General features: G+C 43.5%; 24 protein-coding genes across 24 annotated transcripts; 7 read left to right on the top strand and 17 right to left on the bottom strand.

Annotated features, from left to right (window-relative positions):
- Positions 1-120: 120 nt before the first annotated feature.
- EHEL_041170 (uncharacterized protein) lies at positions 121-846 on the top strand (the record flags this gene model as incomplete). The annotated part of the gene is made up of 1 exon (XM_003887099.1): positions 121-846. The coding sequence occupies one exon, from the start codon at positions 121-123 to the stop codon at positions 844-846; it is 726 nt and encodes a 241-aa protein (XP_003887148.1).
- Positions 847-919: 73 nt separating this feature from the next.
- Positions 920-1,912, top strand: EHEL_041160 (uncharacterized protein; the record flags this gene model as incomplete). Its single annotated transcript, XM_003887098.1, has 1 exon — positions 920-1,912. The coding sequence occupies one exon, from the start codon at positions 920-922 to the stop codon at positions 1,910-1,912; it is 993 nt and encodes a 330-aa protein (XP_003887147.1).
- Positions 1,913-1,984: 72 nt separating this feature from the next.
- EHEL_041150 (thymidylate kinase) lies at positions 1,985-2,560 on the bottom strand (the record flags this gene model as incomplete). The annotated part of the gene is made up of 1 exon (XM_003887097.1): positions 1,985-2,560. The coding sequence occupies one exon, from the start codon at positions 2,558-2,560 to the stop codon at positions 1,985-1,987; it is 576 nt and encodes a 191-aa protein (XP_003887146.1).
- A 95-nt stretch (positions 2,561-2,655) lies between these two features.
- Positions 2,656-5,070, bottom strand: EHEL_041140 (ubiquitin fusion degradation protein 2; the record flags this gene model as incomplete). The annotated part of the gene is made up of 1 exon (XM_003887096.1): positions 2,656-5,070. The coding sequence occupies one exon, from the start codon at positions 5,068-5,070 to the stop codon at positions 2,656-2,658; it is 2,415 nt and encodes an 804-aa protein (XP_003887145.1).
- A 179-nt stretch (positions 5,071-5,249) lies between these two features.
- On the top strand, positions 5,250-6,302 carry EHEL_041130 (SWIB domain-containing protein; the record flags this gene model as incomplete). The annotated part of the gene is made up of 1 exon (XM_003887095.1): positions 5,250-6,302. One exon carries the CDS (start codon positions 5,250-5,252, stop codon positions 6,300-6,302), a length of 1,053 nt encoding a protein of 350 aa, XP_003887144.1.
- Positions 6,303-6,409: 107 nt separating this feature from the next.
- EHEL_041120 (amino acid permease) lies at positions 6,410-7,624 on the bottom strand (the record flags this gene model as incomplete). Its single annotated transcript, XM_003887094.1, has 1 exon — positions 6,410-7,624. One exon carries the CDS (start codon positions 7,622-7,624, stop codon positions 6,410-6,412), a length of 1,215 nt encoding a protein of 404 aa, XP_003887143.1.
- Positions 7,625-7,816: 192 nt separating this feature from the next.
- EHEL_041110 (putative Ham1 deoxyribonucleotide triphosphate pyrophosphatase) lies at positions 7,817-8,395 on the top strand (the record flags this gene model as incomplete). Its single annotated transcript, XM_003887093.1, has 1 exon — positions 7,817-8,395. One exon carries the CDS (start codon positions 7,817-7,819, stop codon positions 8,393-8,395), a length of 579 nt encoding a protein of 192 aa, XP_003887142.1.
- Positions 8,396-8,460: 65 nt separating this feature from the next.
- On the top strand, positions 8,461-8,820 carry EHEL_041100 (translation initiation factor IF1A; the record flags this gene model as incomplete). Its single annotated transcript, XM_003887092.1, has 1 exon — positions 8,461-8,820. The coding sequence occupies one exon, from the start codon at positions 8,461-8,463 to the stop codon at positions 8,818-8,820; it is 360 nt and encodes a 119-aa protein (XP_003887141.1).
- Positions 8,821-8,841: 21 nt separating this feature from the next.
- Positions 8,842-9,822, bottom strand: EHEL_041090 (pyruvate dehydrogenase subunit beta; the record flags this gene model as incomplete). Its single annotated transcript, XM_003887091.2, has 1 exon — positions 8,842-9,822. The coding sequence occupies one exon, from the start codon at positions 9,820-9,822 to the stop codon at positions 8,842-8,844; it is 981 nt and encodes a 326-aa protein (XP_003887140.2).
- A 147-nt stretch (positions 9,823-9,969) lies between these two features.
- Positions 9,970-10,620, top strand: EHEL_041080 (uncharacterized protein; the record flags this gene model as incomplete). The annotated part of the gene is made up of 1 exon (XM_003887090.1): positions 9,970-10,620. The coding sequence occupies one exon, from the start codon at positions 9,970-9,972 to the stop codon at positions 10,618-10,620; it is 651 nt and encodes a 216-aa protein (XP_003887139.1).
- Positions 10,621-10,625: 5 nt separating this feature from the next.
- EHEL_041070 (valyl-tRNA synthetase) lies at positions 10,626-13,415 on the bottom strand (the record flags this gene model as incomplete). Its single annotated transcript, XM_003887089.1, has 1 exon — positions 10,626-13,415. One exon carries the CDS (start codon positions 13,413-13,415, stop codon positions 10,626-10,628), a length of 2,790 nt encoding a protein of 929 aa, XP_003887138.1.
- Positions 13,416-13,495: 80 nt separating this feature from the next.
- On the bottom strand, positions 13,496-14,464 carry EHEL_041060 (alpha-1,2 mannosyl-transferase; the record flags this gene model as incomplete). The annotated part of the gene is made up of 1 exon (XM_003887088.1): positions 13,496-14,464. One exon carries the CDS (start codon positions 14,462-14,464, stop codon positions 13,496-13,498), a length of 969 nt encoding a protein of 322 aa, XP_003887137.1.
- A 164-nt stretch (positions 14,465-14,628) lies between these two features.
- Positions 14,629-15,132, bottom strand: EHEL_041050 (uncharacterized protein; the record flags this gene model as incomplete). Its single annotated transcript, XM_003887087.1, has 1 exon — positions 14,629-15,132. One exon carries the CDS (start codon positions 15,130-15,132, stop codon positions 14,629-14,631), a length of 504 nt encoding a protein of 167 aa, XP_003887136.1.
- Positions 15,133-15,170: 38 nt separating this feature from the next.
- Positions 15,171-16,070, top strand: EHEL_041040 (DNA topoisomerase VI subunit A; the record flags this gene model as incomplete). The annotated part of the gene is made up of 1 exon (XM_003887086.1): positions 15,171-16,070. One exon carries the CDS (start codon positions 15,171-15,173, stop codon positions 16,068-16,070), a length of 900 nt encoding a protein of 299 aa, XP_003887135.1.
- A 56-nt stretch (positions 16,071-16,126) lies between these two features.
- Positions 16,127-17,542, bottom strand: EHEL_041030 (translation elongation factor EF-1 alpha; the record flags this gene model as incomplete). Its single annotated transcript, XM_003887085.1, has 1 exon — positions 16,127-17,542. The coding sequence occupies one exon, from the start codon at positions 17,540-17,542 to the stop codon at positions 16,127-16,129; it is 1,416 nt and encodes a 471-aa protein (XP_003887134.1).
- A 97-nt stretch (positions 17,543-17,639) lies between these two features.
- EHEL_041020 (actin-like protein) lies at positions 17,640-18,665 on the bottom strand (the record flags this gene model as incomplete). Its single annotated transcript, XM_003887084.1, has 1 exon — positions 17,640-18,665. The coding sequence occupies one exon, from the start codon at positions 18,663-18,665 to the stop codon at positions 17,640-17,642; it is 1,026 nt and encodes a 341-aa protein (XP_003887133.1).
- An 84-nt stretch (positions 18,666-18,749) lies between these two features.
- On the bottom strand, positions 18,750-19,094 carry EHEL_041010 (uncharacterized protein; the record flags this gene model as incomplete). Its single annotated transcript, XM_003887083.1, has 1 exon — positions 18,750-19,094. One exon carries the CDS (start codon positions 19,092-19,094, stop codon positions 18,750-18,752), a length of 345 nt encoding a protein of 114 aa, XP_003887132.1.
- A 98-nt stretch (positions 19,095-19,192) lies between these two features.
- Positions 19,193-21,364, bottom strand: EHEL_041000 (topoisomerase IA; the record flags this gene model as incomplete). The annotated part of the gene is made up of 1 exon (XM_003887082.1): positions 19,193-21,364. The coding sequence occupies one exon, from the start codon at positions 21,362-21,364 to the stop codon at positions 19,193-19,195; it is 2,172 nt and encodes a 723-aa protein (XP_003887131.1).
- Positions 21,365-21,419: 55 nt separating this feature from the next.
- Positions 21,420-22,112, bottom strand: EHEL_040990 (dolichol-phosphate mannosyltransferase; the record flags this gene model as incomplete). The annotated part of the gene is made up of 1 exon (XM_003887081.1): positions 21,420-22,112. The coding sequence occupies one exon, from the start codon at positions 22,110-22,112 to the stop codon at positions 21,420-21,422; it is 693 nt and encodes a 230-aa protein (XP_003887130.1).
- A 34-nt stretch (positions 22,113-22,146) lies between these two features.
- Positions 22,147-22,692, bottom strand: EHEL_040980 (uncharacterized protein; the record flags this gene model as incomplete). The annotated part of the gene is made up of 1 exon (XM_003887080.1): positions 22,147-22,692. The coding sequence occupies one exon, from the start codon at positions 22,690-22,692 to the stop codon at positions 22,147-22,149; it is 546 nt and encodes a 181-aa protein (XP_003887129.1).
- A 47-nt stretch (positions 22,693-22,739) lies between these two features.
- EHEL_040970 (uncharacterized protein) lies at positions 22,740-23,609 on the bottom strand (the record flags this gene model as incomplete). Its single annotated transcript, XM_003887079.1, has 1 exon — positions 22,740-23,609. One exon carries the CDS (start codon positions 23,607-23,609, stop codon positions 22,740-22,742), a length of 870 nt encoding a protein of 289 aa, XP_003887128.1.
- Positions 23,610-23,922: 313 nt separating this feature from the next.
- On the bottom strand, positions 23,923-24,324 carry EHEL_040960 (homeodomain-containing protein; the record flags this gene model as incomplete). Its single annotated transcript, XM_003887078.1, has 1 exon — positions 23,923-24,324. The coding sequence occupies one exon, from the start codon at positions 24,322-24,324 to the stop codon at positions 23,923-23,925; it is 402 nt and encodes a 133-aa protein (XP_003887127.1).
- Positions 24,325-24,619: 295 nt separating this feature from the next.
- EHEL_040950 (T-complex protein 1 subunit theta) lies at positions 24,620-26,074 on the bottom strand (the record flags this gene model as incomplete). Its single annotated transcript, XM_003887077.1, has 1 exon — positions 24,620-26,074. The coding sequence occupies one exon, from the start codon at positions 26,072-26,074 to the stop codon at positions 24,620-24,622; it is 1,455 nt and encodes a 484-aa protein (XP_003887126.1).
- Positions 26,075-26,139: 65 nt separating this feature from the next.
- EHEL_040940 (40S ribosomal protein S27) lies at positions 26,140-26,397 on the bottom strand (the record flags this gene model as incomplete). The annotated part of the gene is made up of 1 exon (XM_003887076.1): positions 26,140-26,397. One exon carries the CDS (start codon positions 26,395-26,397, stop codon positions 26,140-26,142), a length of 258 nt encoding a protein of 85 aa, XP_003887125.1.
- Positions 26,398-26,422: the final 25 nt, after the last annotated feature.

Genomic DNA, 26,422 nt, shown 5'->3' with positions numbered 1-26,422 from the left:
CCAAGGTCAATAATTTTGTTTTATTGACGCATGCAGAGGCATTCTTGCCTACTCAGCTCCAGAGAAAGGCGTGAGTGCTTGTTTTTGCCTGTACATCTAGTTGCAATTTTTTACCCACAAATGAGAGCGAAGCATCCCAGTGAGAGGAAGACCTTGCTTTCCGTGATCTGCAGTGATGAGGGCGAGAAGATCCAAAGGGAGATAGGAGTTATCAGGGGAGACACTGTACACATACGCGAGAAGACAAGCCCGTTTGACTGTGTAGAAAAGATGGAAAAATTGATGAAGAAGAAGAAGTCTGGACTGTTCATTTCTGTAACTAAAGACAACCTCCTTGTTATTGGACGTGCCTTCAATGATGAGGTTATAGACATGGTTGAATTCAAGATAAATAGATACTTGTCTGTGTCCGACTTCGAATGTGTTGGGCCAGAGCTACACATGAAGTATTTTGTGGTTTTGCAGAACATTAACAGTGAACGTTTAGAAAATCTGATGGTAGATCTCCTTAACATGAGGAGTAGCAAGGCCTGCTTGGAGGCAGTCCGATACTCTTGGGTCTTTGCAAAGACAGAGGGTGGATATGTGCTTAAGTATGTCAGGGTCCTCAAGGATCTCAATGTCGAGGACTGTGGACCTTTACTTGAGATGGAGCTTGTGAGGAGCTACCACTGCGGAGATGAGCTTTATAAGAAGGCATTGGGTGAGGCCAGGAAGCCAAGAAAGAACGTAAGCAAGAATTTATTCAATGATAAGATAGGAACACTCCACATAGACAAACAAGATCTCAGAGATATTAAGCTTAGGAAGGGCAAAGGGTATAGCGGTGCTTCAAGCCGGAGATAGTTGTTTTCTCGGGCCCAAAACAGATAATAAAGTTGTGTTTCTCCAGATAATGTCTATCCCTTCTTGTTTTGGGATGAGTCCTGAGAATGAAGTCACTATTCGAGTAAATATTATGGAGTCCAAAGAGATTGACCTTGGAAAGAAAGAGAAGCTGAAGAAGAGGAGACAAAGGGTTGATGATTATGACTACAACGATCCACTTATTGAGCCCTTTGAAGGGGAGACGCAAATGGTCATGATAGAGTGTAGCTTGGAGGATTTCTTTGTATATAAGGGCGAGCTGCCGTACAGTGCAAAGAAGGTGCTAAGTGTGCATAAAGCAAGAGAAAGAGCCAAGCTCGCGAAAAGTTCATCAGCGGGCTCCCCTGATAAAGAGACTAGCAAAAGAAAGCGAGAAATGAAGGAAAAGCCGAAAAAACTGGAGGCACCTACTGGAAAGAGAAGGCGAGGAAAAATACCAAAAAGTGATACCAAAATCTGCGATTCTCTTGCCAACCTCATAAAGTCAGAAATTGAAGATTTAAGGAACCCGGAAGAATTTGAGTGCAATAGTGTAGAGTGTTATGTGTCTTTGAAAGTCCTTGAAGAATTTCAAAAGGAGAGAGAAGCCGACTGGTCCATACCAGCCTCTGATACTCTCAGGAAGCCAACAGACGAGGAGATGGCAGAATACCTGAAGAGAAGCGAGTCTGCAATGAATGAGACACTTAATGCAATCTCAGAAGAAATCAGAAACTACCAGCTTTATTCTGACGATCTTTCCTTGTTTAAAGGCTTTCAAAAGGAAGACTTTCTACTTAAAACCAGTAAGTACTTTCTACTCTTTATTAAGATTTCATTTATGAGTCAAGAAGGCACATCCTTCAATAAAGCGAGAAAAGAAGCATACAGCAATGTCCTTGACCTATTTCCCGAGGCATGTAGAAACGCAACACAGACCCAGTACTACCTTGCAAAGTATATCTCACAAATCTGCAAGGCAAAAGGCTTCGCTGAGGACGATAAGAAGCATGACGAAGGGAGTCGGTATCATGAAGCATCTTCGGATCTAGATAGTGCTGAGTAAGGTGTCTTGTTGATGTAGCCATTCTCAAGAGAAAAGCACCACCCTCACTTCTTGCGATACCCACAAGACTTGCTACTCGAATATCTTTTTTTTCACGATCTTGACAATCTCGTTTACTGAAAGCGTTCCGTCAACAATAAGGACGTTTTTTTCTTCTTTAAGAAGTGTTTGGTATGCAGAGCGGACCTTCTTTAAGAATGCGATGTTATCAAAAATCTCCTCTCCAAACCCCTTTCTCCGGCATATTTCATCCATAGGAATGTCTATGAACACAGTTAAGTCTGGCTTAGGAAGCAGAGATTCGGACATAGCGCACCAGTTCAAATCCAAGCCCTTGGCTGCAGAATATGCCACCCCACTCATGGAGTAACGGTCGCAGAGGATTATGCTGTCCTTCCTGAGATCCTCGATCATGGCCTTATGCTCATATCTATCTGCAGCGAAAAGCAAATGAATGGTTTCACTCTTTAGGGTAATTTTCTTCTGAAGATACTCATCTATAGTCTTCCCTATACACCCATTCCTGTTTGGGAATCTGACCTTGCTGACGGACGCAATTGGAAGTAGACTTTCATACAGACTGTTGACTACAGTTGTTTTTCCAGATCTATCTAGTCCTTCAAATACAACAAATTTTCCTTCGGACATCAAATTCAGGGGGGTTCCTCAAACCAGGCACGCAATATAAAAAATGAACGTTTAATGCCGCCAATAAGGGCTCCCCTGCTACAAATAATAAAACATCAAGTCTTCTCGTCCTTGTCACTGCAGCCATAGTACTTGTCTATCCTTTCCTTGAGATCGATGTCCTCTATCACCATGTCCTCAGTAAGAGGCATTCTATTGAATGGATCTATCCCTCCATTCATCATCAACATATCATACGTGGACCTGTCTACAGTTATTTTCGAGGTCAGAAGCTTCACAGGGTTCCTTATCGGGTTGAATGTCAGGGGGTCAATAAACTCGTCTGGAACGCACTCAGTCTTCTCAATCACCTCGACTTTCTCCAGCTTGCTTATGAGGTTTCTCAACTCCTCCATCTGTGACTCGTTAATGAGGTACTTGCTCTCACATATCCGAAGTGCGGTGCGGAAGAACTCAATGTCAAAGTACATCTTATCACTAGCCACCATTTCGACAAACTTGTTGCTGCGGATCTTTATGTATATCATGACCATCCGCCTCAAGAGATTCTTTGCATCAAAGCCATATTGTTCTGGAGATCTTATCACAAGATCCGTGCATCTAGGCCCAGTAATCACCTTCAGATTACAGTTCAGAACTCTTACAAAATTTGAGATCATCTCGTTCACTAAAAATAGATCGGGTTTTTCATCGAGGATGTGCATAAACAAGTCAAAGCATCCATCGACATACAGAAAGGAATTCCTCGCCTTGTTTTTTGAGAATCGTATGCTTTTCTTTATTGACCCTATCCTTTCACTAATCGACTCAGCCTTCTTCGCATCAAGATTCTTTTTCTTGACTTCTTCTAGCTCTTTGGTTAGGTCTTCAACAGTTTTCGTATCCTCTTTTATATCCTTGATAGAAGAAAGGCCTTCAGACAGACTGTACTCAAAATCTTTCATCATGCAGTTGATGAACGTAATGTTCCTTTTGCAGACATTCATTCTGGAAAACACTCTCCCCTCCTTAAAGATGGAATGCACAATACTTCTGGCCTCCATTCTCATCTCATCTCTTCCTAACGAGTTGTAGTAATCTATCACCCTGTTGAGCATTGTAAATTTAATTGAATCGCTTCTGTGGCTCAGTATCTTCACAACTTCTTTTTTGAACATGGGACTTCTCCAGTCCATGATGGTTTCCATCACTTTGTTTAGCGATCCTGAGATGGTTGCTGACTTTATCAGGTCAATTGTCATCTCCTGCATCCATAGAAGTGTTCTGTAATAGTTGTCTGTCCACGGATACTCAATCTCGGCAGTGTACTCCGTCATGAAGTCAGTGAACGCCTTTTCGTCTGCAAAGAAATCTGTCATGAAAAGAAGTCCATTCAATGCACTTATCTTTGAGTCTATTCCTTTCCTGTATGCCTCTACCCTCTCTCCTCCATCCCCTTCAAGAAGTCTATACTCGTACGCAAGGCTTCTGATGTATTCACCAAACTTCACACAAGATGTAAATAGCAAGTGGATTTTCGAGAAGTAGCAGAACGTCGGGAATGATTCCAACGAGACCTCTTCTACGCTTTCCGGATTTATTTTGTCAATCATGTTCCCATCTATTATTTTTCTGTTGAACCTGCTCATTACCATAGATAGGTTGTATGCAAATCCATCGCTTATGGTTTCCTTCCAGTTAAAGATAGTCTTGCTTCTTTCCTTGCTCGCGGATATAACATTGCAGACATATCTCATAAAGTTGGTCTTCAGCTCTTTAGAAGACCTTATGATGGAGTATATTATCTGATGCATCTTGTATGAATGATCGCTCAAGGCATGGTAGGACCTTCTCGACTTCTCCACGACCTCTCTCATTGAAATCCCAAGATATTCGCGAGCAGGCGACGAATAGTCACATTTCTTGTATATAAAAGGTTCGAAAAACCCATCGAGAATACAGGGGAATCTGCATGGGAATCCGTAGTATATGGGAAAGTCGAAGACAATATCGCCTCCGAGCCCGGAATCTCCTAGGCCCCAGTAGACCTCGTTCTTGAGCTCTTCAAGAACACCGTGGAGACTAGTCAATGCTTCGAGTGCAGACGTATAGTTGGCTATGTTTGACGTTGCATCCAACTGTGAGCATTTAAATGACAGCCCATAGATCATAGGGAGAAATACCTTTCTTGCCATTCCTTCAGCCTCGCTTAGCTTTTCGAAGCAGTCCATAACATCGAAATACGATGCACCGAAGGAGTTCATAACAAGAGATATGAGGGAAATGGGGCTTAAGGAAAACCCTGCCATCTTTGGGTTGTCTACAATCATTGTTACTGTCTCGATGAAGAACCTAATTCCTTCCCGGCTGTAGGAAGATTTGTACCTTGGAATCAGATTGAGAAGAATGTCTTTACCAGAGTTGTTAGCGATATAAGATAGCCGAATACATTCTGCCTCGTCTATTTCCACGGGTCCCACATCTTCAACATCTCCATAGTTAAACATTTCATATAATTCTTTTCTGTTCATTCTAGGGTATTGCATGAAAACAATTGAATGTAAATAGGAGATATCAATACCTTTACAGATAGATCTCTGCTGGCCATCTTGCAAATGTAACTTGTAGTACTCCAAGAGTCTGTGGTAAAATATTTTACCTTGTACATGTGTTTGAATATCTCTTTCTCCTCATACCCCAGTTTGAGGGAATGACTACCTTGTATGACAGGCTGCAAAGCATTGAAGAAGAGATTGATAGACTGTGCCTGGAAAGAAAGCTGAATATGGAAGCTGAGTATCTTAAAAGAATCAAGTGCAAGAAGTCTCTTAGATGCTATGTCAAAGTTAGTATAAAGAAGGGTACATTTATACGTCTCGACAGTAGAGTGATCAATGATTATAAGAACGGAGGAGAGTTGAAATTCTCGGATGTTGTGAAGAAGTTTTGCATCATATTTGATAGCAATCTTACTCCAACAGTTGAAACACATTTTGGCGCCTGCAAGGCATCCGATGAGCATGGAGAAAGCGTAGAGGCGCCTGAGATGAGCAATGGGGACGGGAGTCTACCGAAATCGATATGTAATGGAGGAATGTCTATGGAAGGATTTTTTGAGTGGACCAAGTGCCGTGGGGATACCGAAGCATTTGAGGTAAACAGCAGCAAAACACCAAAGAATATAAAGCTACTTTTTGATCTTGAGAATCCAAGAGAGATCTTCAAGTTGTCTACACAATTAAGCAATCTTCTGATGAAGTATACGGATACGAAGCCAAATGTGATAACTCATCTGTGGAGATATGTAAATAGGAATGGACTAATGTCTATCGATTCAGATGTAGTTGAATGTGACCCTCAGTTGAAGGACATCCTTGGAGTGGAGAGGTTTACATTCCCCGAGATTCCCAACCTCATAGTACCGCACCTGTGGCCATTAGACTATCTAGTGGTGGACGTTCCCCCTATCGATGGCTATACAGAGATCTTCGACATTCCGTTTGAATGGGACGATTTGTATCAATGCCCTGCCTTGTATAGTAAAAGAGTCCATGCTCTTGATAGAAAAGTAGAATCTCTCAAACAGCTGTTGAAGAGATGCGAGGAGAGGGAAAGCATACTGGACGAATTTGGGAAGGACCCCACAGCATTCATTAACAAGTGGATATGTATCGATATGAGCGATATATGCCATAGAACATCTCTTTTCCGTAACAAGGACGTGCAAGAGAAGGTCTTTGAGCTACTGAAGAAGCTGGAGTGACTCGGGTCTTTTTAGCTCAACAGAATTTTAATTAAATTCCTCAATTCTTCTAAAAAGCTATGAGGTCTTACCGAAACACTTTCTAGAGACTCACTAGTTGTTATAAATCATTGTGAACATATTATGTTATATGACATATAAACCATCGATAGTATACTACCAATACACACAGCCACAGACAGAACGGACATAAGGTCCATCCTCTTTCCGAAATATAAATAGTAGATGGAAGGATAGGTGAAAGATACCAAATTGACGGCGGTGGCACCCACCATTTGCAATATAGTATCAATGTTGAGCTTTTCAATCATCCCAAGAGACAGGAACATGAGCATCAGTATGAACACTACCTTTTTTCTTGTTGCACTCGCATCACGCCCCTCTCTTACAAAGTAACTAAGAGGTATTCCAACCAATGGATTCATCTGCACGGGAAACGCCCCAAATAGGACAAGCATTGCCCCAACACAAGCTATCCTTGAAGACAAAGCATACTTATCAATAGTGTTGTTCATAAGGTATGCATTGATGTTGGACTTGGGATCTACCAATATATCAATTATCGAGCTTCTTATGGAGTGCCCAAATACAATATATCCACAGAGCCCAACACTTCCATAGATAAGAGTTCCAAAAAATGAAGCTCCCATTGCAACCTTGATGATGCTCCCAGGCGACTTGTGCTCCAACTCCGTATATGTCTTAACCATGTTGGCCTGGCACGACAATGCAAGCATAAAGCAGGAGATGCCTTTTGAGAAATTAGACCCAAATCTCTGGATAGGCTCCTCTGCACACTTTCCCCCGATAAATAAGCAGTATCCGCCCATCAGAACTGCAAGATATGTCACTGAGGCAACAGTTATATAGGATGTCACTTTAAGGCTAGACAAATCCTTTTTTAGAGACAAAAGAAGAAAAGGAATGGCAAGAACACCAATGATTATCTTTCTCCCAACCTCATGCTCGACATACGTGTCCACCGGAAGCATCATCATAATGAGCTCTGTAAGATATCTGTAGAAGACAATGTTCACGCCAAAGCATGAACTAAATATAGACATATCAACCAAAACCTTGAGGTATTTTGAGATACGTGTTGACAGTGACGAATAAGTTGGATTTGGATCCTTAGACCTATTTGCTGCAATCGAAATTGCATATAGAGAAAAAAATGTCAGTATACCAACGCTATTTATCAGAAGAATCCCCCTGATGTATCCAACACTTTTAAATGCATATGGCATATAGTTAATCCCTGTTCCCATCATCGATGTTACCATGGTTACTATTGCCGATGTAACGCTTAAACCACTTTTCATTTAGGGTTAATCTTTTTTCGATTTTAAAGATGGCCTCAATTACCATAAAAGGAATGATCCCGCAGATTTAATGGGCTTTTCTATGCCACTCTCAATTATTCAGATCTAGGATTATTGTCTTTCCCGAAGAAATTTCCTGCGGCATTTCCAAGGCGAAGACGGCATAAAAGGATTTCATGAACCCTTTCCAACATGGGGAAAATATACTTTGCAACAACTAATCTGAAGAAACTGAAGGAAATCAGGAAGCTCCTCAACGTGGATGTATCCCACATGAATGTTTCTATGGTCGAAATCCAGGCGTCCCAGGAGAAGATAGTGCATAACAAGCTTAACCAAGTAATTCCGCTTATAGGCGAAGAGGATGCGGTGATCGTTGACGATACAGGTGTTTATTTGAACGGATTATGCGGGTTCCCCGGTGTCTATCTCAAAGACTTCCTCACGATAGGCTCTCGGAAGATACTAGAGATTCTGAGGAAAGTAGAGGATTATAGTGCGACAGTATTTTGTACTCTAGGGATTGCCCACTACAGAGACGGGCAAATTACCAGGAAGACATTTTCAGGAGAGCTCAAAGGTACAATGGTAGAGTCAAACGAGGAAAACTCCACGGAGCTCGATAATAACTTTGTCCCGGACGGGTTTGGAGTCTCCCTCAAAAGTATGCCCATTGACGAGAAGAATCGTATAAGCCATCGGAGGATTGCGAGTGAAAAATTGATTGAATACATGGCATCTGTTGGTATAATTAAAACCTCTGCCTCTTAAATCTCCAGGCCTTACAGACTTTCTAGATGTTGCTTGTAATAAAATTGTTCGGGGCTCAGGGGTGGATGAAAGGAAGGAAAGGAAGATTTACTAACGACAGAGCCCTAGTGTTTGCAGAGGAGGAGGGAACTGTATATGGACAAATAATATGTCCTCTGGGGCAAGGGCAGTTTAAGGTGAGTTGTTCGGATGGGGTTTACAGAACAGCAAAGGTTCGTGGGAGAGACTACAGGCGAGTTAGAATGATGCCGGGTGATATAGTTCTTCTGCGGGTCAGAGATGGCGACGAGAAAAGAGCCGATATCGACAGGAAGTATATGCCAAAGGAAATAAAGATATTGAAAGAAGACGGAGAAATAAATGACGATACATTTGCTGCTAACGATGGAGGCAGCGGACTTGTTGAGTTCGAAGAGCTTCTTTAGAGAAAATTAAAGGTTAGTTTATCACTTCTTGTAGCTTTTGTAAATGGCCATAACAGAGTCAACAACATCCAGGTGTGTTGGAAACGCCATTCTTTCTATTTCTTCAGAGTAAGGCGTTGGGACATCTTTTCCATTTATTCTTTGGACAGGCGCTAGCAAGTCCCCAAAACATTGCTCGTGTATTATCGCAGAAACTTCCGAGGCAACACTAAATGATGGCCAGGAAAAGTCAACCACAAATATGCATTTTGTCTTCTTAGCAGAGTCTATCAATGCCTTTTTGTCTATGGGCCTGATCGATACCAGGTTAATTACCTCGCAAGAAATTCCCATGTCATTCAGTACTTTCGCAGCCTCCATGCATATTCTCACAGAAAGAGAAACTCCGATGAGAGTGATGTCGGTGCCTTCAACTTCAACAACAGCTTTGTCCAAAGGCTGAATGTATTCCTTCTCTATGTCGTCGTAGGCGTCACTGTAAAGTGTTTCATTTTCTAGAAACACAACGGGGCTCTCGTCTCTTATTGCAGACTTTAGCAACCCTTTATGGTCTCTAGCTGTATAGGGGGCAACAACCTTAAGCCCAGGAACTGCACCATAGTAGCTGCAGAAGTCCTGTGTGTGCTGTGCTGCATATCCAGGATTGAATCCGTTGGGTCCTCTGAACACAATGGGACAGCTGACCTTTCCTCCAGACATGTACAAAGTCTTTGCACATGAGTTGATTATGTGATCAATCGACTGTAGTGCGAAGTTCCAAGTCATAAATTCAACTATCGGTCTTAGACCAAGGTAAGAGGCTCCAACAGCAAGACCTGTAAACCCCATTTCGCTAATGGGTGTATCTAGGACCCTCCACCTTCCATACTTCCTGTGCAGTCCCTTAGTAACATCATGGTTCCCCCCAGACGCCCCTACCTCCTCTCCAAGAACAAACACTCTCTCATCCCTTTCCATCTCTTCGTCTATGGCCTGGTTCAGAGCCTCTCTGACTGTTACCATTTCTTGGCCTCCTCGTCACAGGTAGGATTATGTATTCATGGTGTTTTAACTATCACCCTGTAACCCTACATTGTTTATCATACCACATGAAACACTTCAAGTTCCTCCGTCTAAATACTATTCGATCCCATAGCCCTTCTAAGAGAAATGCAACGCCTAAACTCTACTAAAAAAACATGGATGATGTTAAACATGCTGTTTGGGGCAAATTACACACTATATATCATACTTCACCTGATCAGGATCCCGATATATCCGCTGCCAAACTTTGTCAACATTTTGTGCTTGATATCGTCATACTCAATCTCCCTGCTCCCACACTTTTCGTCTATAGGAGAGATCTTGTCCCAGCCAAACATCTACTGCATCATGGTGTTCCTCACATTTCCCCACGAGATTCTTCTTCTCCCATTTTATCTCTTGTCGATATATCATCTTAGCTCTTTTGTGTTGTCTAACAAAAAGATTTTCGAAAGAACAGGCATATATCCAGTATGTGTTTCTCTATCCGCATACCATATTTCCCTTGGAAGATTGGCCCTATTCACAGAGGCACTTGCTGTCCCCCTTTCCTTTCTAATGATATTTCTTAGGAAGTCAAGCCTCGTTACCTTCACAACGTTTATTGCTATGGTGAGGCAGCAGTACTTTAATAATCCATCGATGAGGAGTGTCTTTGGCGAGATGCGCGTGTCCTTGGACAGGTGGATTCTTAACTGCCCACGCGATGTACAAGAGTATTATCGAAAGGGACGGGACTTTCTAGTTTCAACCCATTCAGCCAAGAAGTTAAATTAAATACTTTAATCAGCATCTACTGTTCCCGTCTGCTCCATCTGTCTCACAGATATCTTTGAGTCTCCTACCATCTCGTATTCGTCGTCTCGGATGCTGTCCGTCGTCTCAAACTCGATGATCTTTCTGCACAATAGACGTATAAACACCACGTCTGCAGGACAGACATCCTCTCCCAGTGAGATCTTCACTGAAACCTTGCTCCATCCATTGGATTCTGCCTTTGCTCTTACATGCCTTACTATCTGGAGAGCTGTAGAAAACTTATTTTCGTGTTCAGACCCATCCACCCTAGGATACGAAGAAACCGAAATAGAACCATCAAAATAGTTCGAAAACACTTCCTCCGTGATGAACGGCATAAATGGATGAAGCATTTTCATCGAGTCTACAAACACGCTTAGCAGAGTACTAATGTATCTTTTGTTTTTGTTCTTCTTAACAACCTCAATGAAGACGTCGCATAGGTCGTAGATGAAGAATTGATGAATTGCCTGTGTCGCCGCCATGAAATTGAAGGAGTCAAGCATTCTTTGTATTGTTTCAACAGTCTCATTTCTTTTCTTGAGAATCCATTCAATAGGCCCCTGCCCAGAAGGTGCTAGAAGATCGTTGGGCGAGAGAATATATTTCTCGTACTTTTTCTTATCGGTAGTCTCCTGGTTACTTCCATCCACTACTTCGTCCATCATCATCCTCACAAATTTGTGAGCATTCCATATCTTATTACAGAACCTTCGGTATCCCTCTACCCTGAGCACATCAAGATTAATGTCTTTCATTCCAGAGGTATAGGAAAGTAAGGTGAACCTAAGCGCGTCTGCTCCGCATCTGGGTATTCCATTTGGGAAGTCTTGCTTCAGAACAGACTCAGCCCTTTTCATCTCCTTCTCATCGAGATTCCCGCTCCTCATCGTTGAAATGAGCTTTTCAAGTGAACATCCATCAATCACAAAAATAGGATCAATAACATTCCCAAGGCTTTTGCTCATCTTTCTTCCATGTGCATCCCTTACTATTCCGTGAAGAAAAACTTGGCTAAAAGGTACCTTCCCTGTCAATTCGAGACCCAGCATCACCATCCTTGCAACCCAGAAGAAAAGAATGTCGCTTCCTGTTTCTAGTAGAGTACTGGGGTAATACCTCAAGAAGTCATCTGTTCTCTTGGGCCACCCTAAAGTGGCAAACGGCCACAGTCCAGACGAAAACCAAGTGTCCAAGACATCCTCATCCTGACAGAACTCCTCAAAATTGCATGCAGACTCCAAGCATTCGTTCTTCATCTTCGAAAATGCATCCGCCTTAGTCTTTCCGACATACCACTTCCCGCTCGGTGTTCTATAGGCAGGTATTCGATGCCCCCACCACAACTGCCTAGACAGACACCAATCCCTGATGTTTTCGAGCCACCTGTACCATTGCCTTTCCGCTCCTTCCGGCAATATCTTAATCCTTCCATCTTCAACAGCTTCAATAGCTCTTTTGGCCATCTCCTTGCAGTCTAGCCACCACTGGCTTTTGATAACAGGCTCTATGATATCATTAGACCTCGAGCACCTTGGAATCACCTGCGAGTATCCTTTCTTTTCGACAAACAGCCCAATGTCTTTAAGCCTTGAAACAACTGCCTTTCTTGCTTCAAACCTCTTCATCCCTTTAAACTCACCCTCAATAGTCACCTTGTTCTGCTCATCAAATACAATCTTGCAAGGAATCCCATGCCTTTTGGACACGTCAAAGTCGTTTGCATCGTGTGCAGGCGTTATCTTCACCACACCAGTTCCAAAGCTCATATCCGCATAGTCATCGAAGACAATGGGAATCACTTCTTTAGTTAACGGATTCACACCGTAAACATCATTGCCACACACAGCATCGCCAAAGATTTTCTTTATTCCCTCGGGATTAAATCTCCTGTCCCTTGCATTCACACATATCGCCGTATCTCCAAGAATGGTTTCCGGTCTTGTTGTCGCAACCTCAATCGTGGGCAAGGATAAGTGGTCCCCAGAAAATTTCTTGTCAGTTGTTATTGGATACATAAAGTGATAAATCACCCCAAACTCATACTTTCCCCCATCTACCTGTAGATATGTGTTGGGTGGTATTTCTTCATGGTTCACCTCTAGGTCACTTATAGTCGTCGATAGTTTGCCACACCAGTTCACAATCTTCAGCTCCCTGTATATTAGGCCTTTCTCGTATAGGCTTACAAACGCATCAACAACAGCCTCACTCATTCCAGGATCCAATGTAAACCTTTCCCTACTAAAGTCCACACTTGTTCCCAGCCTCTTAAACTGCTCATATATTCTCGACCCATGTCTTTCCTTCCATTCCCAGGCCTTCCTCAAAAACGTCTCTCTATCAACACGGGTCCCCTCCTTCTCCATCTGCTTGGAGACAACATTCTGCGTTGCTATTCCTGCATGGTCTGTCCCGGGAATGTACAGAACCTCGTGCCCACACATCCTCTTATATCTGCACAAGGTATCCTGGATAGAAACCATCATGGCATGCCCTATATGGAGGTTCCCTGTCACGTTTGGTGGAGGAATCGGAATAATGTACTTTGGGCCGCCCTCGACAGGCTTGAAAAGCCCCTTCTCCTCCCAATACCTATACCACTTACTCTCGACCTCCAGCGGATCATACCCATCTCCCTTGTATTCCCTCTTGGGCTTGGAAATACTGACCTCTTGTGTCTTCTTTGCCAAAAACTTCTCGAGCTTCTGCTTTTTCTTCTCTTCTTTCAGCATCCTCTTTCTTTCTTTCAAGGCTTCTTTTTCACAATCCATCTTCCTGCCGGGACAAAAATAAACCAAAAATATCTTACTGCTAGTTTTATTATTATCGAATATACCTATAGACACCCTCATCACAAAAGAGATTTTATGTACATTCCCAGGCATGTGTTCGAAGAGATGTCCATTGAGTCTTTGACGCTGCACTTGCACTTCGATTTCATCGATGCTTCTCTCGGGCAATGACGGAAGGGGGGATGCTCATATCCTATGTCACTGAAAAAATGAATCTGATCCTTGTCCAGAAAAAGAGACGCTGCAATGCTATGCACAGGTGCATCTCCCCATCTCTCATAGAAGAAGCCTCCGGCCTTGTCCAGCCAGTCAAAGTACTTTTGATATGTCTCGCTCCTGAAAAAACTAAAGCTTGCTATCTCGAAATTCGACCAGAAGTGGCATCCATTATACGATCTATCATTGTTCAGTATGAATCTGTTGCTGTTGACCTTCTTTATTAAGTTCAGATTCTTCGTTGCAAACTTTATCACCTCTCCAAAAAGGCTAGGAATCGTCTCCATGAACTCAGCTAGAGATATCACAAATCCATACTGCTTGTTATTTTCTCTTAGGTACGTAAATGGGTCATACTCTATCTGGCACAGAAACTTCACGTCAGGCTCTATCCTCCAATAGTAGTCGTACTTTTGGACTAATTTGTTCCTATAAAAGAACCCTGAGAAGAACCTACACATCTTTCTGTATGACAGAGATCCTCCATAAATAACATTTCTGTCCTCTAGGCTCTTCATCCCTTGGTTTGCCTTCTCCATGTCTATCCATGGTGGAACTTCCCACTCCTCGGGATCAAGTTTTCCAAACTCGACACTGTTTGACGTAACATCCTTTATCGATTTCTTGAAGTCTTCGGTAAACTCCTCATCGTTCAGGAAAACATAGGGATATCCAAAGTTTTTGTTGAACATCTCCTCAAAATTCTTTATCGTTTCCGTTATTCCGTTTTTGTCGCTATTCCTGCAAAGGATAAGGATCACGGCGTTTTCCTTGCAGATCCCCACTCCAATGAACATAAGAAATAGAAGCATTATTTTCCTCAGAAGATTTGTGCCTCATTATTTATTATTTGTGCATCAGATCATTGATCTCTTGTGGAACTCAGCTGCCTGCCGGACTAAACAAATAATAGGCTCTGGAAATGCAAGCCTCTCCCTGGAAACCAATGACACATAATAAACCACAGTGTAAAAACTCATAAAATCTTATTCGAGATGAGTGCATCTACAAGCAGTTTTTCGAATATCCCATCCGTATCCTCTCCGCCATTGATCCGGATGAATCTTCTCAATACATTGGATAGTACATACAAATTTTGCGGAATCCGGGACATAATCAAGGTTCCCAATCCTCTTCCATCACATACCACAGATCCTACATCCACTTCCATGAACTGCCCTCCCTCATACATCTCTACGGATGCTGCGTTTCGAGCAGTCCTTTTGGTGCTGAACCTAAAAAACACAACAACAACTTCCTTCTCCCTTGGAACTCCAATATCAAACCCTTTGGATTCAAGTTCAAAGACACCGTCTTCCATCAAATACATCTCTCCTCCGTTTCCTTCTACCAGGAACACTGGAGCCCTGGCTCTGTATTTTACCACCCGGTATGTCACTCCGCCATCCCCACTTTGTGCCATGCACAGGTCTCCAAGAACCTTCTTAACTCTTTCGTACACCTCTGTAGTGTATATCATGCAGACACGGGGATTCGTTATTCCAGATTTATGCCTCAATGACAGCCGCCTCTAATACAATATGCAGGTCGTTGAGAAGCAGCACACTGAGGCTTCTGATAGAACTCAAGTCAAGAACGCTTGCAATGAGGATCAGGCTCCATGAAATAATCATTGAAATGCAGGAGTCTGGGATTGATAGAAATGAGAGGGAGATCTTTTATATGGATGTGGGTGTGTTCAAAACACAATCTGCTGTCAAGAGGATGATATCCAGTATTGTTTTGGAGCTTGAGGTCTCAAGGCATGAGCTTAGGGTGAAGAATACGCTCAAGGGGACCTTTATTGGAAATCTAACCTTCATTAAATGCGGCAGCTTCAGTACAATCGAGATATCTTCAGGGGACAGCATCCCGCAACTCATTCCGGACATGACAGGTGTAAAGGAAGTGCTTTGTAATTACAAGAGAGTTTTGGTTGTTGAGAAGGATACAATATTGCAAAGAATAGCCTCAGAGATTAGGAGGGAAAAGCGCCTTGAGGGGATGCTGCTTGTGTGTGGAAGAGGATATCCCTGCAGAAACACAATGCTGCTACTGAAAATGCTAGAGCACAGGACGGCTATTTCAGGACTCTTTGATTTCGATCCATTTGGTATCCATATCTTCTGTGTCTACAAGTATGGAAGTAAGGCGAGCCCAGATATAAAGGTTAGCACCATCGAGAGGATTGGCGTATGCATGGAAGATGTTCTTCGGAGGAACTGCCATGAAGGCGGGTTTTCAGAGCTAAATGTATATGACTTGAAAATGATCGACAGGCTCGCAAAGTTCAAGGACCTAACGGACGACCTGCTGTTTCTGAAGAAAAGTAACAAAAAAGTAGAAATGGAAGCCTTCTTCAGCAAAACTTCGAAGGAGCTAAGGCATTTTCTTTGTAAGGTCTTGAGAAGAACATAAGGAATTAATTAAAAGAAGTTTAATCGAGATACTTCTTTTTCAGAAAAGAAGATTGCTCATGCCTTCTTCTTGGATGCTGCTTTCTTAGCTGCCTTGGGGTCCTCAGCTATATCAATCTCATAGTCCTTGAGAAGTTGTTCACGGGTGAGAGGCTCCATAACGTTTCCGATACCCACAACACCATTGCTGTCCATAAGAGCAAACTTTGCCAGGTTCTGGAATCTCTCCATTCTGTCAACAACCAATGGCTTCTGGAAAACAACAATACCAACGAATGTCTCTCCATTTGCAACGTTTTCGGGAGATTCATGAACCTCCTTTCCAACCACCTTGGAAAGAATCTTGGCAATTCTTCCTGGAGAGTGGCAGTTCCCAAAGTTAATCTGTGGAGTATATCCCGGCGACAATCCCTTTGGCCTACCAACGACAATAGTTCTGATCTTTGCTCCAGGGTATGCTATGGCCTTGTTCTCATCATTGGCAGAGATAACATGCCCTGCATCAACCTTTTCAAGGTCTCCAGTAACTCCTCCCTTAAGCGCAACTCCACAGTTCTCTCCACATGGAATCATAGACCTTGGCTTGTTGTGGATTTCAACAGACCTGGTCTCCCCAACAACACCTGCAGGCTGAATGGAGATCTTGAGGTTTGGTGTGATGGTACCATACTCCACACGCCCAGTAAAGATCTTACCAACTCCTGCAATCGAGCAGACCTTAGTGATCGGCATTCTCAGAGGCTTGTCGTTGTGCCTCTCAGGAACATTCTGGTAGTCAAGTGCTTCCTCAAGTGTGTGTATAAGCGGTGCGCCTTCCTTCTCCTTCCATCCTCCAAACCATTTGAAGCTCTCTCCCTTCTTGGTAAGATTGATTCCCTTGAATGCAGATATAGGAATAACAATGGGGTTCTTGTCCTTGTGACTCCTCTTCACAATTCTAAGCATCTCAGCAGACACTTCCTTGAACTTCTCTTCTCTCTTGTCCTCAGGAATCTCGTCCATCTTGTTGACACAGATAATCAGCTTCTCACATCCAAGAATTCCAGAAATCATGATGTGTGTCTTCAGCATCCCTCCAACACCAATACATGATTCAAATCCAGATGCAGGGACAATCACAACTGCAACATCAGCCTGTGATGCTCCAGTTACCATGTTCTTCACAAAGTCCTTGTGCCCAGGGCAGTCAAGAATGTTGATGTTGAACTTCTCCGTAGGAAGATTTACAAGCGTGGTTGTAATTGTAATTCCTCTCTTCCTCTCGGCATCGGTCTTGTCAGTTAAGTATGCAAGATAGAATGTGTCCTTGTTGTTCAAGGCAGCCTCCTTCTCATACTTCTCCATCTCCCTCTTGTCAACTGCCCCCAGCTGGTATGAAAGCATTCCCACCGTGGTGCTCTTTCCAGAGTCAACGTGCCCTATGAAGCAGACGTTCAGACGCGGTTTAGTATCATCCTCAATCTTTGTAGCCATTGTAGGGGGGACCATACAAATTTTTTTTATAGTTTTCAAAGTGCAAAAATACACTGCAAAAAACTTAACCTCCACGCTTGGACTTTATTCCAATAAATCACAAGGCTTCTACAATCCATTCGCATTTCTTTCTATCCAAAATACTTTCTCCATACTCCTCGTAGTCTCTAACTCCAATATGAAAGCTTCTTGCACTTCCCAGAGATCCAATCACACATCCTCCCTGGAACGTGCTAAATCGGCTTCTTTCAACAGACACCTTCACCTTCCATCTGCTTCTCTCCCTGCCAATCTCCTCACAGATAAAGCTTTCAATCCCGCAAATTCCTCCGCATCCTCCCCCAACTAATATATTTCCACTCAAAGTAGACCGTGCCTCCATCCCATTCGACTCAATAACCTCGACTATCAACTTTATAATCCCTCCTAGCATGCCTGGTACTGCCTTGCGATACTCCTCCGTTTCAATGACTCTTCCATCAGGTAATTCATACTTCTCACTTGTCTCCTCACTCTTCAGGCTCAAAGCACTTTCCTTTCCATGTCTGGAAAATTCATTCTTCTCAAACTCCATTCTCCTTTCATGCAAAGGCTCATCTTTCTTTACGTCGACGAACTTCTCTATATCAACACCAGAACTCTCCAGTACCTTCCTGAACTCTAGCGTTAAGTCCATCCCTCCAACGTCTATCTGCCTTCTACATGTGATGAGCCCATCAACAACACTGCAGACCTGGCTTGATCCTCCTCCAAGGCTGACAACCACCCCAGTCGTCTTTCCATACGAAAATGCATCCAGAATCCCACTCCTGACAAATAGAACAGACTCGCACATCCGCCTCTCCATAAGATATCCTAGAACCTCCTTCTTTACTCCCCCATCCTCCATCGTGTTCTCGGAAATCACTAGAGATTGTACATCCCGAGGCATATTATCACTCAAAATCCTGAGATAGGACCCGACATCACTGATAACAGACCTTGCCACAGGTGGCACATACTCGTTTCTCCACGTCACACTAGGGCCAAACACCATCGGCAAGAGCCCATCAGAATATCCGATCTTAACCGTCTCGCTTCCTATGTCAATAACACCCGTCGTGGTGTCTCCTACAATATACATCAAAAGGGCTATCCCACCACAATAAACAATTCAACATAATCCATTTAATGCCATATTTAGGCCACTTATCTCGAGGCCCAGAGCTCATTCCTTCCCCAGCAAATACCCAAAGAGTTTGATCCCACACACAACCAGCCCAATAACAGATATGGACATGACAACTATATAAAGTATAAGAACAACCTTGGCATCCTGCCTTCTCTTCTTTACAATCTCCTTGAACTGTTCGTCCAAATAAACAACATATGGAATCAGCTTCTTGCTCTCCAGCTTATCCATATTCTCTGCATACATCATAATGTCCTTAACATTCACAACAGGCATGTCCTTGGGAAGGACTTCTTCCTTTGGAGAAGACCCCTTGGCCTCAGTCTCCCTCTGCGGTCTTACTTGTGGAAGAGCTTCAGACAGAATACTTGTTTCAGACATTCATATTCCCCTTCAGTAAACTTTTATACTTTAAAAGGAGAGCCTGCTCTATATCGAACCTTAAAAGGGGACAGCTAGCTTCGTTAAAGGAGAAACCTTCAGCCCTCCCACTGAAAGAACTTGCAAGGCTTGTACGCCTTCTTGCACTTATAAAACTTCCTTCCTCTATTACTTTCCGTATTTGCAACAAGCAGCTGGGGTTCAAACCCACAAAAGCACTTTATCTCCTTGTCTTCTCCAGCTTTCTCACATTCACACCATTGGAAGAAATAGCAGCTCTTTGGTATCTTGCCGCAGCAGTAGAACTCCCTCCCAACATTATCCCCCTTCTTCACTTTTAGAACCTTAGCCTCTACCTTGCAGTCACACTCCATCTTTCTTATGCCTCCGTCTTTGTTGCCGTTACTCTTCGTCCCACTGCTTCTACTCTCCTCCACACCTCTGGTCCTTGACGTATCCTTCCTTGACTTTCTACCTCCCAATGGATTCAATCGGCCTACATCCTCCCCAATACCCTTCCTGAGAATCCCAACAAACTCCTTTATGTTTCTTTTGAGGAGAGTGTATATATCTCTATAGGCTAGAATCCCTTCATACACAACCCGTTTTCCATCTATCTCTCCATGGCATATTCTTTTCAGATTGATCTCCAGACTCTTCCGAAGCTCAGGTTTGCTAACATTCAGTCCAAACCTTTCATATCCATCAATAAGAGCTGTTCCAAGCCCCAAAGGCCTTATCTCCTCTCCAACCTTGGTGGCATACCCCCTCTCCTGGATCTTTTGGATATGCTCATGTATTGTTGCATCCGTTCCTATTCCGTTTTTGTCCATAAGACTTATAAGCTCAGCCTCGCTAAGATACTTCGGCGCAGTCGTCTCCCCCTCAGAAATATAAAGATCCCCGGGAACTAGCTCCTCCATTGCAAAGTCGCTAACCTCCCTGTTATCCCATTTGTCATAGTAATACACCTCAAGGTAATTCCTTTCAACCACCCTTATTCCATTCAGGTCAAACACCTCCATCCCTATCTTCAGCTCATACCGCGTCTCAAGGCCTTTGGCATCCTTTGATATGCACCCAAGAAATCTTCTGCATATAAAATCATAGATGTCCCTGTCTCCCCCGGAAAGCCCAGTCCCTTCCTTTAGCGGGTATATTGGAAGATGCGCCATGTCGTTGTTCTTTCCATTTCTGGGATAATTAAACCCCCTCGCCAGCCTTTCGGCATACTCCCCGACCTTTGAGTCCCTGCTTAGCTTATTTAATATGTATTTAAAGTCAAACTTCTTGTCAAACACATCTGTTTCTGTTCTAGGGTAGCTTATGTATCCCCTATTGTAGAGCCCCTCAGCAATCTCCATGACCTTATGCCCGCTCAGCTTAAAGTATGACGAGCACTTCTTCTGCAGCTCAACAGTTCTGAGTGGCAGAGGCCTGTACTTGGTTCTTTCTTTTATCTCTTTCAACACTATCCTGGCACTTTCTCCTTCAAGTTCTCTGTGAAAACATATGACGCAGTTCTTGTCAAAGACAGATCCTCTTCTCCACGTAAACTCATCCTCAAGCTTCTTGTTCTTGGCCTTAAACTTCAGTGTCCAAAACATCTCGGGAACAAACCTTTCTCTTTCCTTGGCTCTCTCCACCACAAATCCTAGTGTAGGTACCTGGCACGGCCCAAAGCTCACTATCTTTTTCTCTTCTCCAGATAGTCCCAGCGACAGAGTCTGCAGCCTTGTAAATGCAGATCCTATTCTAAGGTCTAGCTCCATACGCACATCAACCGCATCAGCCTCAGCCTCATTTATTTCCCCTAGGTTTTTCAGCGCCCCCTCTATGTCCTTGAGCGTGATCCCAGAAAACCTTGCACGCTTCACATCAATCTTCTTCACCTTGAGAACAATGTCTCTTATCTGTCTTCCAATGTTCTCTCCTTCCCTGTCACAGTCAGTCCAGATAACCACCATATCGCTCCTCAAGGCCTCTCTCTCAATGTTCTCCTTGATCTTTGCAAAGTCTGGATGCACAAACTTGACTATTCTTTCCGTAAATAGCATTTCAGGATCAATCTCGTCCCACCTGCTCTTCCTCTCAAAGTCGCTTGAGAGCAGATGTCCCAGAACACTTGTAAAGATCATCTGGTCACCATAGTCAAACTGAATGTTCGGGCAGTACTGGTGAAGCCCTCTTCGGACGCTTATCTCTTTCGACAAAATCGAGGATATCGATCTTGCAACAGAAGGCTTCTCAGCAACATTCAATATCCTCATCCAAGGGATCCGAGAATCTAAGACTTACACTAAAGACTCTGATACACAGATTTAATTAAACGCTAAAAAACAGTAAGGCTATCGTCCTTAAGTACATCACAATCTCCATCAGAGATAGCTTCGACTCCCCCCTTTTCCTCTCGTGAAAAACAATTGGACACTCAGACACCTTTAGCCCGTGTCTCTTTGCCAAGCACATCAGCTCCATCTGAAAGGAATACCCTGTAGACACAGACTTTTCAACCAATGCTCTGAATGCCTCCGTTTTGTATAATCGAAAGCTTCCTGTGACATCTGACACATTTAAGTTGAGGAACGTCCTGGCAAGGTTATTTGCCCCAAGGCTTATGATCTTTCTCTTCATAGACCACCCATAAACACCTCCTTTCTCAGAATACCTGCTTCCTACAACAATCTCAGCCCCTTGCTTTTGAATCTCAATCATAGTTCTGATGTACATAGGGTCGTGGGATAAATCTGCATCCATTACAATGGTGAACGGATACTCGCAGTGCTTGAGAGCTGTCCTGTATGCACTTCCAAGCCCAAGCTTCTTCTTTCTAGATAAGAGGCACACATTGGGTAACCCCATCGATTCCACAACTCCATAGGTCCCATCAGGGCTGCTGTCGTCCACAACAACTATCTTGAACGGCTCTCCCTCATTGCTCATAACATCGGAAACCATTTGTAGCAGAACCTTGATGTTCTCTCTTTCATTGTATGTTGGTATGATAACATTGTACATGGGCTGAGTATAAAAAACAGGGCTTTAATAAGAATCAAAATGGCTTTTGGGCATACAGGAAATATATGGGAATGGCCAGGAAGCAAAGAAAATACCACCTTCGGCTTCTCCTTTTTGTTGGAAGCCTCTCATACTCCTCCCATGCCCTCAAAACATTTCTCACAATCCTCTTTCCATTGTTGCTCCTTCTTGATGTGATCATCCTTGTCTTGTCTCGAAGAGAAGACAGGAATGCCTCATCAGTCGTCATGAAGGAGCCATTGGCGTCGGACTCCCCGTTGTACTCAAACTTCTTGAGCTCACTCTCGTCCGTACATCCGCCGTCACAGCACTCCTCATCTTTACAGGAAATGTCATTTATGCTAAACGAGTCCTTGAGAAAGTCCGTCCTCCACTTCCGCATCAGCCAAAGCAACCTTGGAACAGTATATTCCTCGTCCTTCTCCCATCTCCCTATCTCGTCCCTCTCTATAACATTGCTCTCAACAGCCTCGCTCAGTATGCCCTCAATATCCTCTTTTGGTATCACCCCGGTCCCGTACCTCTCTACAAGCCTCATCTCAAAATCTGTACTCTTCATCTCAGGGATACCAACTGGAGTAGCATTTCAACATGTAGAGCCAAAGACTAGTTCGAAGTGTCGTAGGAGGGTGCCGGATTGCTTTTCATCTTGAAGGTGTCGGTTTGCGAGCTGTAAAGGCATCCTATCAGCTTTAACATCGCAATAACCTTTTCTTTCGAAAACTTGAAGTCCGGCAGAATCTCATACTTGATGGAGAACCCTTCTATCTGCAGGAATAGTATGTAGCAGAGAATAGCAAGTCTATCTCTACACAATGGCGTCAGCATCCTGTTCTCTATCTCATCCTTTATCATCACGAAGAAACTAGAGTATTCAGAGTCATTCAGACAGTCGTCGGTGATGTATTTCTTCTCCATAAGCTTGATTATGCAATCCGCAAGTAAAAAGTGGATCTTATAGCTCATGCTCTGCCTCAGTTCCATCAGATCGGGATGCAACAGCACAGACTCCAGCCTGATCTCTGAAAAGCTTGACAGCACCTCCTTTGGAAACATCTTTTCTAGTACAAATCTCTCCTTCAGACACTTTGCCTCTCCATTCGTTGGCGGAAGTATCTGGTCTCTGTATCCGAATTTCGACGCAAAGAATCTTTTTGAATACCCCTCAGCCTCTCTTTTCTTATGATACCCCACAAGCCTTTTGCTTCCAAAGGTAAAAGCCAGCTCCTTGATGCTCGTCTTTTCATGCAACAGCCCCGTCTCATAAACGGTCTCGAACACTATTATTCTGGCCTTCTTGGCCTTTCTCAGGTCAATTGCGCCTCCCGAAGACTCGGCAATATAATAGCTGCAAGGCGAGTTCCATTCAGACCCTTTGTACTCAATCCCATCCAAGTCTCCCCTGAGGAAAACCCTTCCGTTCACTTTTGAAACCTCAAATCTCATTTCCCTGCTTATGTTCGTCAAAACTAGCATCTTAAGGGTCTGTGCCAAAACACGGCTTTTAACGGCATGCATAAAAATTACATCAAAATGTAGACGCATGTTCCATCGATCAGAAACATGCGGGCTTGCTTTTGCTTTATATAGCACCCGTCCTTCATCCAGAGGCGGGCGACTCAAAAAGCAGGGCATGTCTGCCGATGGTTTAAAATGATTTCAAAATCCAAAATGTTTTCATATCTTAAATTTGAAAGACACAAATTTTTTATTACCTCGTTATTAAATGTATCCAAGTGTCCGGAATTAGCACTATATTAAATTACAATAACGCAGATGTGTCTTCGGTTCAAAGAAAGTACCTCTCCTGGGAAGTAAAATCAAAGGGGCACATCGCCTGATAGTTCACCTTGCCATGCTCATGCTCCTTGCCTTCAGCTCTTGCATTTCCGTTCCTTCTTTTACAGTTGTCCCTTGCAATCTTTTCCTTGGCTCTTCTGTTCTGGAACCATATCTGGATGTTCTTAAACGGTATGCTGAGCGTGTTTGCCAGCAGGCTCTTGGTGGTGCTGTTTGGATGGCTATCGATCCTGAAATTCGACTCTAGGACATCGATCTGGTGTCCGCTTAATTTGAGCCTTGATCTCTTATTCGAGTCGTTCTTGTTAAGATACTTTATTATCTCCTCTGTCGAGTCGATGAACTTCACAGTTTTCTTCTCATCTTTGTTAAGTCTCGATCGAATCGGCATTCGAATCTTGAGCCCATCCTTTTGGCCATATTTTTTATATATCTCTAGTTTTTAATGGAATCAGAGAAGCTTCCTATTATAGCCGTCGCAATCTCAGCACACTATAAGAGCCAAGCATGCCCGTCTGCATTCAAAATTGCCCTTTCCATGTCCCATGCTCCATAAAAGCAATCATTCACCTGTCAATTTCATTAACATAATAATGTTCTTCTTATTCTAACATTACTCATTTTCCGGCTATCTTTTGTATTAAAAAAGATTTAATTATAACTATTAATCCGCGCTTTATGAGGACTCAGTGATCCTCATCCCAGTGCTGGTTAGTTCTGGGCGCAATATTGATCGCCTCAGGCTTCCCTATGAGATAATCGCTGGTCTCAAACAGAGTGGATATAAACTCAATGGAGTACTTCAGCGCCTTCACCTTGCAGTTGTATACGTCGTAGATCTCTGCATCAGAAGACGCAAATCCCCCGAGCACCTTTCCAATGCACTTGTACACAAGATTCTTACCCTCGCTTGAAACCGCCGACCTTTCGAAAAACATCTTCGATAGCCTTTTCTCGAATTTTCCTGCTCCTTCGACCAGGCCAATTTTATCATCCTTGGTATTCTTACTTAAGACAGTCAATGCCTTTTGAACCATCCTCTCTTGCTCATCCAGCACGGCCTGCACAGAGTTCTTCAGAACTAGGGTGTACACTTTCTTACTTTCAGATATAAACTTCGTGTACTCGCAAGTGCCTTCTGTAAAGGTGACAACCTCCTCAACAAACCCCATGCTGCCCTCGCTTTCTGACCCCAGGCTCGATAGAATATGTCCCCCAACTAGCTCTCGCATTCTTCTCAAGTCGTACTTACTAGTAATTCGGAAGACTAGCTTCTTGCTCTTGTTCAGGAAATCCAGATATATCCTGTCCACTTTTCCACTGCATATCACAACATCTCCTTTCATAAACTCCACGGCCTTCCTGGTCCTTTCATTTTCATCCTTACTGAAAGATAGCAGCTCAGAGGCAGTCTTCATCAGAACAGTCCCCTTCAGCTCCGTCCTTGCTATGTCTAGCGGGCAGTTGTATATCGACGTCTTCCCCTTCACCATGTGCCTCACCTCTCCCTCAGGTGACCTATTGAACACCATCCCCTGAACAACATAACTGTCTTCTATAGACCCGCATCCAACTTTGCAAACCCTGATGCTTTCAGAGCTGAAGCTCCTGGCAAGCGATATCCCCTTGCTAACTATCTTTTCCAGTCCGTCATCCTTCAAAACCCCCCGGAGAACCTTCGATATGCTTTCTCGGTCATCAAACCTGATACTGTGTTCAATCAAAAGCTCCTTTGCAAGATCCTCAACCTCCTTGTGCACCTCCCTAAGCATGTGGCTGAGATACGTGGGCTTCATACCTTTCCCAACAACATCCATGGTCTCCTGGATCAGTTCAGACACAAGAATCACAAAAAAAGTCGCCCCGTCTCCAGCAACATCCATCTTCTTGACATAGTCCTGCAGTAGCTTCACAAGAGGGTGGTTCATCTTGACATTGTCGTAGATAACACCGGGCTGTGAAGAGAGAACAACCTGCCCATATCCATTCACTATGAGCTTTGTTCGCTGGGACTTGCCATACAAGCTTCTAACAAGGTTGCACGCCATCCTTACCTTAGACCCCACAATGTGATATCTTACCTTTTCATCCTGCTGAGCATTTGATATCAGCCCACCTAGGTGCGTTTGCCCAATGTTCATCAGGGCTTGAAAAATTTTCAACTTTGACCTGTAGAGGCAGGGCAAAAACAGTGTAGCTAAAATCTTTAATCAATGTTTCTTATGATCCTCTTGAACTCACAGTTCGGTGACACAATAGCACGGCCTCCAGAGGATGTCAGAATTATATCTCCACACCCAGCACACGAAACATTTGTCTGGGAGTGCGAATAACAGCATGTTGTGTGCCTGCATCCTCCACACCTGACATACATGAAAAACCCATTTCCTTCCCTGTACAGGCGATCCTTCTTGTGGGTCGATGCAACTTTCTCTCTTGTGGGAAACGCTAAATCAAGTGCCATTCTCTTAGGGTCTCTGCCTAAAATT

This window comes from Encephalitozoon hellem, chromosome IV, assembly GCF_000277815.2.
Source record: "Encephalitozoon hellem ATCC 50504 chromosome IV, complete sequence".
Lineage (NCBI taxonomy): Eukaryota > Fungi > Microsporidia > Unikaryonidae > Encephalitozoon > Encephalitozoon hellem.
Note: the sequence above shows the minus strand (reverse complement) of the source record. Positions and strands in the feature narration are given on the sequence as shown.